The sequence below is a fragment of the Daucus carota genome, chromosome 6 (assembly GCF_001625215.2).
Source record: "Daucus carota subsp. sativus chromosome 6, DH1 v3.0, whole genome shotgun sequence".
Lineage (NCBI taxonomy): Eukaryota > Viridiplantae > Streptophyta > Magnoliopsida > Apiales > Apiaceae > Daucus > Daucus carota.
In genome coordinates, this window is record NC_030386.2 from 33,483,861 (window position 1) to 33,495,899 (window position 12,039).

General features: G+C 33.6%; 1 protein-coding gene across 1 annotated transcript; it reads left to right on the plus strand.

Annotated features, from left to right (window-relative positions):
• The first annotated feature begins 10,465 nt into the window (after nucleotides 1-10,465).
• On the plus strand, nucleotides 10,466-10,855 carry LOC108226268 (uncharacterized mitochondrial protein AtMg01250-like). Its single transcript, XM_017401212.1, has one exon. It carries the CDS (start codon nucleotides 10,466-10,468, stop codon nucleotides 10,853-10,855), a length of 390 nt encoding a protein of 129 aa, XP_017256701.1.
• The last annotated feature ends 1,184 nt before the right edge of the window (nucleotides 10,856-12,039 follow it).

The following is a 12,039-nucleotide window of genomic DNA, read 5'->3' on the forward strand; positions in this document are numbered from 1 at the left end:
GGAGTAAAAGTAGTGTGAAAAGGAATGAAAAGTTGAGAAGTGGTGGGACCCATTAACTATTTTTGGTAAGTTTTGAAATGTAAAAAATTGGATGGGACATCCTAAAAAGGAAACCGTAAAGAATCTGGTGGGACGGAGTACAAAAGTTTGGGAACAGTGATTGAAACAAGGATGGGTGTCTAAAATGAAAAGACAAGGCATGCATGTATATATCCATCAGTGATCAATAGTATGAATCAGCTTCAAACATTTACTCATGTAACGGGACTAGACGAGACTAGACAGTGATTTTGTCTGAAACCGTGGTGTATCATTTACCCTCGTCTTCGTCGTCTCAGGATATACTCCCTCCGTCCCACCAGGTTCTTTACAGTTACCTCTTTTGGACGTCCCATCCATTTCTTTACATTACAAAACTTTCTCAAAATAGTTAATGGGTCCCACCACTTTATCACTTTTCCTTCCTTTTCACACTACTTTTACTCCACTATCTCTCTTTTATATATTAAAAATCGATGGGTCCCACCACTTCACCCACTTTCCTTCCTCTTTTTCACTACTTTATACATATTTCTTAAACTCCGTGCCCAAACCCAATGTAAACAATTGGGTGGGACGGAGGGAGTATAATTTTTCATCTCACTTGGTTTTATATCCGGTCTTCCCATTTGGTTTATTGGCACATATTTCAAGATTTTTATAAAATATTGTTATATGATTAATTTTTAAAATTTATATTTTATAAAAATATAAATGTAATATTTTTATACTTAAAATGTAAATCTTAAAAATAAGTTGTAAAATTATAATTTATTAAATTATTAAAATCCGTGTTGCATCCCTACCCCCAATGTAAATTATTGGCTGGGGCGGAGGAGGTAGCTAATAAAATAACTAATTCTTTAACTTTTGTAATTTTTTATTAAAGAATCTATATATTTATTTATAACGTGTATTTTAAATAATTAAATTATAATGTAATTCATAATATTAAATAACCTGATAATTAATTAAAATTATTACATTAATTCACTTATAAATCAAAATTTGTTGTGGTAAATTTCCGAACCGCCTGCTGGTCATGATCATACACAAACCCAGCATCATATTTTGTAAAAGGGTCAGATGCAGTAGAATATAACGATTTACTTTAATAATGTAAAACATTCTGAATTGAAAAGAGGATGTAATGATTCCTGTCCATCTTAAACGAACAGAGAGACGAGAATCACGCTCGTAGATAAAAAGTTAAAAAACTACTCCGGTGACTCGGTGAGTCCTGCTTATAACCTTCGAGGTAAATTAAAATTTCGTTGTAGGAAAAAGGCTAGTGCTCGTCCGGAAAAAGTTAAAGCAAGGGGAGTGCAGCAAATAATTAAATACTATATATATTTTGGGTTACGAATTTCAAAAGACATAATGACTTGGAATGTTTAAGGATGCTGGTATAAGGCAAAATTTGATCACTAAAGTATACTCTTTCCTCCGTCCCTCTGAATAATTTTGCACGTATTTTGAGATTTTTATAAAATATAATTTTATAATATTTTTTTTAAATTTTTTTTTGAATAAAAATTTAAATATCAAACTTTTATTCAAAGAAAAAAAGTTAAAAATTAAAAAATATATTATGAAACTATATTTTAAAGGAACGTAAAAATACGTATTGAAAAGTAACGTAAAAAAATGAGGGGACAGATCAAGGAGTATTTTTATATTATCCTTTATAAAGTGAGAAAATGTATTTTCACTCTACCAACGGCTAATTCAGTTTATCTTATTTTGTTAATTTGCGCTGAGTTTTCTTTCAGCATATGGACTATAGAATATATATAGCTGTGTTTTATTTAATTGAGACAAATGAAATAATCAATAACAAATTCATTACTTCAATAATTTTTATATTTATTCCATCTAAAATAAAATTTAAACGCGCAACTGGGTCCCATCTATATTTAAGCTAGTTCACGGATATACTCTTTGTTGGTGTAATAGTGGGGAGAATGATAGGATAATGCCAATTGACAAGCGATAAAATGCGTTACCCCGGAAATAACGGTTTCAGTTTCGCTTTAACGCTCTCCGTTGCTGTCTTTTTTCTTGTTAAAGTCCAAAGCATGTTTCTTCCTTTTTTGACCCACTCTTTCTCCCATCTATTGCACTTGCACGAATGCATGCATGGTCTTCTTTTTTATGACGATGCTTTCCGTTACGCACACGTGCAACTTCATCTTCACCCTACACGTGTACGTGTACTGCAGGTCTTTATCCAATTTTCATTAATTATTTTTTCAACAAATTTATATTTAGAGTTTGTTTGGACAATCAGAGGCGGAACCAGAAAGGGGTTAGGGGATGCTAGAGCCCCCTAACTCCAAAAAGACAGTGTATATTTTTTTCCAGCCCCGCAGATTTATTGATGTCAATATACTTTTTTAGCCCCCGCTGAATTATAAACATCACAGAAAGGGACTTGCTTTCCAAATTTCAAAATATGAATGTTGATTGATTCCGGGATAAATTGCTATTCTTTAATCTATTGATGTCACATACTTGTTTTTAAAAAACTTTGCACATACTTACATTACTCTTCTTATATATTAAAATATGCATGTATCTTCTTCTAGCAGCTTGTATAATCCTAAGAGATGCTCCTACACTCGAGATAAAAAGCATCAATTTGAAATGTCGGAACATGATTACTCTTTCACCCGGATCACCACGATCCACCTTTAACCTAAGTGTTATAGGAAATGAAGATAAGTTGACACTATATTGATTGAAATTGTTTTTAAAAACATATTTTAATAAAAGAAATAAGAAAAGAAATTGTTTATTGAAAAATCATCAAAGGGATCAAGATATCGAACCGCGAACAGGATTCGCTGGTCATCGTACCCGATTCATAAAAACTAGCGTATTATGTACCCGACCCCGTATTTCGTACCTGAACGATCCGTAAACAATACTGTTTGAGCCCTCTAAACTTAAGTATTGGTTCCGCCATTGTGGACGATGGACCAAAAAATACATACATCGGTACATTTCGAAACACGATATTTTTTATATATTTATTTTGTAAATCAGCGAGTTTTATTTTTCTCCAACAACTACTCCTACTAATATTACCCTGTAACACCCTTGTCCCACATCGAGAAGTGTGGGGACTTTAGTTCAGTTTATAAGCATAAGTACTACTACTAATTGCACCAACAAATCATGATCTTTTGGGGGCCTGTGGTGGGCTTGTGGATTACCCAAGTTGTTGCAGTTGGGTCAGTATATTTAGACTTATTTTCGGATTCGGATTTCGGGACTTGACCTGATTTTCGAAAAAGGCTCGGGATTTGACCCGGGTTGTTTCATATGGTATTCAGAGCAAGCTCTCGAAAGCTTGATTCGTCAAGTTGCCGGAGGTGGGGACATGAAGGCTGGTGGTATTATCCCGCAATGGACTGAGATCCGGAGGCGGGGACACGAAGCCAGTCGGTATTATCCCACAATGGCTAGAGAGGTTCGATCTGGGCCTATGGGCTATCCGTTTCGGCCTGACGAGGACGTCAGAAATTTAAGTGGGAGAGTTTGTAACACCCCTGTCCCACATCGAGAAGTGTGGGGACTTTAGTTCAGTTTATAAGCACAAGTACTACTACTAATTGCACCAACAAATCATGATCTTTTGGGGGCCTGTGGTGGGCTTGTGGATTACCCAAGTTGTTGCTAGGGCTGTAAATCGATACGGACTATCCGGTGTCTCGGCTCATATCCGGCTCGAAAATATGATACATGTCTCATATTCGTTTTGAAAACGATCCAAATCTGGCGGAAAAATTAAGCCCGTATAATATATGATCCCGGATACGAGCACACCTATACCCGCTCAGATTCGGGCTCATATAACTTTTCATAATATGATCCTACCCGAATAACTGAATATGATCCGCGGTTCATATTCGATTCAAACTCATATACATATTATATTTTAACACCATCATATTTGCAAGTAAATAGTTATCATTTTATAAAATTTTAATATCTTATTTAAGTTTATATCTTCATAAAATATGATTTATTTAATGTGATCATACTTATTATCTTCATATATATTTAATAAATGATATATATCAATATATAACTATAAGTTTTAATTTAAAATTATTATACTTTATAATATTATGTTTACTTAGACTAATGATGGTTATTTGAACAAATGAAATAATAATGATACTTAGTGTTAGTGGATCATATCCGGCTCATATTCGATGGATCATAAACTACCCGGTTAAAAAATAGAAAATACGATACTGGATCATATCCGGTTCAGATCCGAATCTCAAATACCCGGGATCGGTTTAGATCCGAATAAAACGATCCCGGACCCAAATCTGGACAAGCTAAAAATAATATGATCCGATACTTGAGCAGAGGGGTATCCGGGATCACCCGGATCATTTTACAGCCCTAGTTGTTGCAGTTGGGCCAGTATATTTAGACTTATTTTCGGATTCGGATTTCGGGACTTGACCTGATTTTCGAAAAAGGCTTGGGATTTGATCGGGTTGTTTCATACCCCGACACATGAAAGCGGCCTAATTGTTTTGTCGTTATGCAATATGCTTGGCTAGCTAGTAGTGAGCTTTCAAAATAAAGGAAAGTGAAGCAGTCTTTATTGACAAGAATGGAGCTACCGTTTTTTACCGAACCCAACCATTTTTAATTTCATCCATCGCATCCTTTCACTTTCATACCTTGTTTGTAAAGTAAATAAAATAATTATTATTTGTAACTACTTTTTCCTAGCTTTTTCGATAACAACTAGCTACAGCTATACGTATAGTACAAAAACAAAATCCAGGGGTAACGAATTGGTAATTTCAGCTTTGTTTTCGTCTTTCTAATCTCGTTTCCACCAGATAATTCGTATGTTTGCCATGTTTCTTTGATTGAGTTTTAGGTCGTTAATAACGGCTTGAGTCAATGATATTGTATTATGATATTATACTGTTAGGTCTTTCTCCCGAGTTTTTTTTAAGGAGAAAGCAAGTGAATGTAAGTGAATTCATTCCATTTTTGGAATGAAAGTTTTGGAATGAAACTATGCTATATTTTCACTTACTTTCACTTGATTTCGTCTCTTTAAAGAACTCGGGACCATGAATAGGAGTGAAAGGTAGATAATTTTATTTCTTTTTCACTTGTTTTCCTAATGCCAACAATATGAATAGGACATCATTTTAATATAACAACTCTAACAATATGCCTATTGTGCCTTATTATTTACTCCCTCCATCCCAAATTAGATGACCCCGTTGACTTTGGGCACACGGTTTAAGGTCCATTGACCGCATAGCTATATGAGTTATTTTTAAAATTTTATTTTTGCAAATAAATATTTAAATATGAAATTTTTATTTACAAAAGAAAAAACAAAAGAATAAATTTCGGAAGTAGACGGTCAATGCACCTAAAGTTACGTGCCCAAAGTCAACGGGGTCATCTAATTTGGGATGGAGGTAGTAAATAATAGTATATTTCAATTATTGTTGGAGAGAAGTGAAAAAGAAAGGGAAGAGAGGTGTGTTGGAATTTGGATAACTAATATTTTATTGATAGAAATGGTTTAGGGCATGCATGATTGTGCCTCGAAAATGTGGATAACTAATATTTTATTGATAGAAATGGTTTAGGGCATGCATGATTGTGCCTCAAAAATAGGACATTTGTTATATGTCCTATTGTTTTGAGGCACCACTAAAACATTATTGGAGCACTATTTTACTTTAAATACCTTAAATTTTGATTTAAGACATGATTTTAGGACATTCTTGGACTTTGCTTTTGGACGGACCCTAAATTTCAACCTTTTTTTTTTACCCCTATCTAGAGTCGCTTCAGTCGTCTGGCTAGGACTAGCAGGATTCTTCAAATATAATTGTGCCTAGCATGGCTATACTTGATGAATATAAAAAATTATTAAATTTATGTAACCGTCAAAGAGGCCAGTTACATCAAAGCTGGTACACACTTTGTTCTCATCTCCCAAAACGGATGAATAGTTTATTAATTTTCTTATTTTGTACTGTATATACCGTGAAGTGCAACTTGTTCTTAACGGTTCAATAATGCTTAATATATATCTATAAAATTTAACGTGCACTCAATATTTTATACTCCCTCCGTCTCTTAATACTTTTCCTATTTGTACTTTTCACGTTTGCCAACACACACTTTTAATCATTAATATTTTTAGTTTTGTATTAGTATTAAATATAAAAATTTCACTGTATTAAAGTACTTATAAATACGAATCTAACAAGATCACTCATGACTATATTTGGTCATATGAATTATGCGTAAATTAGTAATTTGTCTCATGTCGTGAACAGTTCCAACATCCCAAATGAGAAAAGTAAAAAGAATCAGAGGGAGTATATTATTGACATGATTATCATAAATTAAAAAAGAAATAAGTTATGTCGAATTATATACATAAAAGAATGCACGATATATCATATATGCAACTATGCACACGAGTAAATTGTCTAATATTTTAATATCAAATTTTAAAAGTAACATGAAATAAGTTGTAGTGTTAAAATACTTAATAAAAAATTACAATATATTACCAAATTTTACCTTTGTCGCCAGTTTTGAATGATCGTGTGCTAACGTGCGTGCATTGTTCTGTTCCACTGCCGCATTACTTTCAAACAGTATATGCCTCGTTATTAAATACAGTATAAAAAATGAAGCATCAAAGTCGAAAATGGTTAGGGAGATTTCTAAGCCAAATTGATGTTTTATGGGATAAAACAAAAGCACCGATACCAAGTTCCCAGTTTCAACCGACCAAAAAACAACTACCAACACCCACCTATGAGCTGACCAACTTGTCCGAAACGATTATACTATATTTTCTCTTTGAGAAAAGCGAAAGGAATCTTATAATTATCCTACGACAACAGCAAGTAGTAACAGTACTTAATTAGTAACCGGAGTTGGCATAATTTTAGTTAATAACCCTTTTTCTTAACGAACCTCCTTTTTTAGTAGTAAGATTGTTCTTAATCTCAGTTTTTAGGCTTAATCCAAGAAACCCTAAACTGTCAGACCATTGTTTTCTCCTATTGTTCTTATCATGGATGGAATCCCTCAGTTAACTATTTACATCTAACAAGTGATCAGGGTCATAATTTTACACCATTCAGGAATATCCCAATTCTTCCTGAGACTAATAAAATACGTGTGAGTTTTACCACCGCTCTAATCAAAGATTTTCTTCAATTGGAAATAACGAGAATATAAAAGTATATAAAAACCTGAAAAACCAAAATAGATATAATAACATGAATTCCTTTGGTCAGTTTTTGTTTATTCAGGAGACTGGGGAAATTAAATTACTTATTCACTAGCGAATACATAAGAAGTTGTAATTTTGATAATTAGTATTTGATGCTCATAAACTATAAATTAATAATCAAAGTTTTGCATGTCTAGCTTTTATATCCGTGTACTCGGGTGTGTAGTTCAATTATTAGTAATAATTTTTCATTCTTGTATAAATTAATAATTTAATTTAGTATGTTGTTGACGGATTTTGAACTTAAAAATTTTATAAATATTTTAATAAAATATAAAAAATTCAATATAATTAATCTGATTATGTGATCCAACAATAATACATTAAAATGCAAATTAATAACCAAATTTTTATATAATTAATTTTGATAATATTATATAGATATCAACCCTTCGCAATTATTTTAATCAGGGAATCTCACAAAACGTCAGAATTTTGAGGCGGTGTATATAACAAGAAATTGTACATTTCTCATGTGACAAACAAGAGGCACTAAACACAAGAAGTTCGTTGGTTTCCAAATTAAGTTGATTTGAGCATTGAGAAGCGTAGATTATTAGGATTTGAGCTTGAATACATGCCACAAACTCCATTTGTCTGCGTGATTTATTCCTTCGATGTGAACATTTAAAATGGGAGTGGTATTCTGTGAAAAGACAAAAGTTTGTCGCTATGGTGTTCGTTATTTGAAAATTGGGTCTTTCTAGTGTGTGCCCATGGGCACACATTATACACTAAATTTGAGAAGTTTAATGGACTCTAATTGGTGAACTTGATGTAAATGCAGGGAGGTCATCCTTATTTATTTATGATTAGATGGCCAATAAAAATGCACCAAACTTATAAGAGTTAGTGCTTATTGTGTGCCCATGGGCACACCATAGAAAATCCGTTGAAAATTTTGATGGAATCCTTGGTTTTGACTACCAAGAAGTTGTACTGTATAAGTTTAAGACTTTGATTTCTCACAAACATTTCTTGGGGCTAAACAGTATTGAAATTGACTGATTTAAATTATCCGTTGAGTGGGGCATGATGTGCTATATATTTGTCGTGCATAACTTGATAAAAAACGGAAATCATTTAATTGAAGAAGTTATAGAATAAGAATTAATCTAAAATTAATTACATCAATCAGGATTAATTAAATAATTAATTATTTGATTAATTTTGAAATTTGGCTTTACAAAAATATATAGGATCATTAAAAAGATAATTTATAAAATATTATTATTATATTAATAATTTTTATGATTGATAAGTTGTAAATATCAAAAAGAATTATTCAAACATATAAATTAATAATTATTTTTCACTTATAATTACCTCCTCACGTGTAAGCATAAAAACTTCTTTTGAGTTAATCATATTCCTGCATTATAAATTTATAATGGAGATTTTTAAAGAAGATGAATCTAAGAGGCTGTGTGGAGGCACTTTTTTAAGTGCGTCCATACTTCTTTTTCATTTTACATTATTTCTATTTTTTAGGTATTGTTTGGCGAAATAAGTAAAAATGTTTCTTTTAGGGTTTAAGCCAAAAATTATAAGTATGAAATGCTAGTTTTTTTAGATTTTTTTCAGTGATTTGTATTTGTTATGAAATTTTTAAATTTTAGTTATGTAATAAATTTCATTTATTAATAAAGTTTTCTTGTATTTTAATAATTTGGATTATTTTAATTTATAAAATTAAATTATCAAACACTTAAATTGACTTATAAATAAATTTATTTTTTATAATTACAAGATAAGTTCATTTATTATTTATAATTCTCTTCTTTTTTTTAAATAATAAATCACTTCTTTTAAAATAAGCAAAACGGTCTTTGATGCATGCATAATCAAAAGAGACTTCCCTCGTTATGGCTTTCTAGTCCCGGTTTTATGTTTTCTTTATCTATTAAAACTTGTTCATATTGAATAAATTATATGTAAAATACGTTGGAAAATAAGTAAAAGCTTTGATAACATTATCTATTATAATTAAATAAAAGGTGAATATTGATAGGTAATAAAAAGAAAAAAGAAGCAAATAGAAATAAATATTGATATTTTATATATACTATGCTCTGACCTCTGTAAATTAATCTTAATTATGTTTTCTTTTTCTTGTAAAATAAACACTTAAAAAGTTATGCTTAATCTCATCAATCACGGTTCTGTCAGTGCTGGACTAAAAAAGGCTTCCAGTTCAATTGTCTGCTTACCCATCAGAAACATGAACCCGTTTAAGGGGTAAAAAAGTTTCACTATGTCGATTATGTGGGCCTTAGATAGGCATCCATAGTTTTGGCTCACCTTAAAAGGGCCAGATAACTAAAATGGCAGATAACTAAAATGCCAAACTAACCTGGGCTAGTTTGTTCCCTTGATTGGTTGCGCGTTGGCTTCATAATATTTTGGTTTCAGTGGTTCATTTAGAAAATTCTTTTTCCTGTTATCTAAATCAAAAAATTTGTGCCAAAATAACACATGCATTTTATTTTCAAGATCTCTTCCCTATTCTCGGTTAACCTCTCTAACAATGAGAGAACGCTCTTGGATTCGCCTTTCAATAAAGAAGAATTGTTCATAGCTCTCAGCAATATAAACTCTTCGAAAAGCCCTGGCCCAGATGGTTTTAATGCCGGCTACCTAAAAGAATTCTGGTTCCTCATGCACGATGACATTGTTTCCATGGCTTCTGCCTTTTATAATGATGGCAGCCTCCCTCCTGGCCTTAACTCATCCTTTATCACCCTTATCCCTAAAGTCGAGAACCCATCCATCGTCACTGATTACAGACCCATTAGTCTCATCAACTGCACATTGAAGATTATCCTGAAACTTCTCGCAAGCAGATTAAGCAAGGTTTTAGACCGTTTAATCTCTGAGGAACAATTTGCCTTTATCAAAGGTCGCAACATATCGGAAAGTCTGGTTATTGTCAACGAAGTTGTTCATAGCCTAGGAAGAGGGGTTGTCGAGGGCATGATCTTTAAGGTTGACTTTGAAAAAGCTTTCGACTCTGTTAAATGGAGCTTTTTATTTCAAGTTTTATCGGACTTTGGCTTCAGTGAAAAATGATCAATGTGGCTTAAGTCCATTTTTCACACCACTCGGATGGCAGTCCTGGTTAACGGGAGTCCTTCATCAGAATTCAGAACCGGTCGTGGCCTAAGACAGGGCGACCCTTTGTCGCCCCTACTTTTTAATCTCATCAGTGAAGCTCTACATCTGATACTTGATAGAGCCTGTAAAGTGGGTCTGTTAAAAGGCATTTCTCTAGGTAATGGTCCTTGCCTTTCGCATATTCTCTTTGCTGATGACACGATTATTCTATTGGATAGTACCTGGAATTCTTGCAGAGGTGTTAGAATAGTTCTCATCTTATTTGAAATTCTTTCGGGGCTTAAGGTTAATTTCCAGAAGAGTAAATTATATTCTAGCAGAGGTGCTACATCCATTGCAATAAACTTTGCTGCTTCTGTCAAATGCGAGAAAGCTGACTAGCCAATGCAATACTTAGGCCATGATCTATCCCCTTTGAGGAAACAAACTCGATTCTGGTTCCCCCTGGTAAAGAAAATTCGCACAAAATTTGCTAAGTGGAAGCAGAGGTGCCTAAATAAAGCTGGCAGAACTGTCTTACTTAAATCGGTCATCAATAGCTTACCACTTTATTGGATGAATCTTGCTTTAATTCCAAAAGGAGTTCTCGACAAGATTGATCTCCTAAGGCGCTCCTTCTACTGGGGAGAAACTGATGGGACTAACCCAGGCCGCAGGAAATTGCATTCAATCTGTTGGGATATTATATGCAAATCTAAACAAAATGGAGGCCTTGCCTTGTCATCCCTCTCCCATAGGAACACAGTGCTGATGTCTAAATGGCTATGGAAAATTAAACATGACAGATCAGGGCTGCTTTCTAGGGTGTTGACGGGAAAATATGGGGACATGGTCCTTGAATCTCTGTTCTCTTCTCGACAGGCACCCATCAAGAATGTGTCATCTTTTATTAGCGACCTGTCAAAAATTCCCAGTCGATACAACACAAGAATCTGGGACAATCATTGTTTCAAATGGGTAGTCAACAATGGAGAAAAAGTAAAATTTTGGACTGATTATTGGCATGATTCTTCCCCTCTCAATTCTACCTACTCACATCTATTCGATGTTTGCAATTACAAATACGCTTCAGTTAAAGAAATGAAGGTGTTGTGGGAGAATTCAAACTTTGAAGACTTATGGAGTAGGGATTTAACTGGTTATGAGCGTCTAGATTCCACTCTCCTACGCATACTTCTCGATAATGTCAAGCTCACATGCTCAGTGGACACTCTGCACTGGTTTGGCGTAAACAAATTTTCCAGGATTCTTTGTTATAATAACCTCGAATCTGATTGCCCTTCAAGCAACCCCTGGTCTGCGATCTGGAAGCTAAAGATCCCCCCAAAAGTCAAGTTTTTCCTATGGCAATGCGGCCATAATTCTATCCATTCATCACAGCTTCTAAGGTCCAGAGGAGTTGTTTTAGATTCTAGTTGCAAAAGGTGTCTGCAAACAGAGGAAAACCAGAATCACATTCTATGGCATTGTCCGTTCGCTGCAAGCATCTGGGCGACCTGCAGCGCGTGGCTGGATTCTGATTTGACTCCAAAAGTTTCTCCAGATTTAAATGCTTATCTACATCA

Excerpts from the sequence above, each read along its gene's own strand:
- LOC108226268 (XM_017401212.1), top strand. The coding sequence starts at position 10,466 with ATGGCAGTCCTGGTTAACGGGAGTCCTTCATCAGAATTCAGAACCGGT.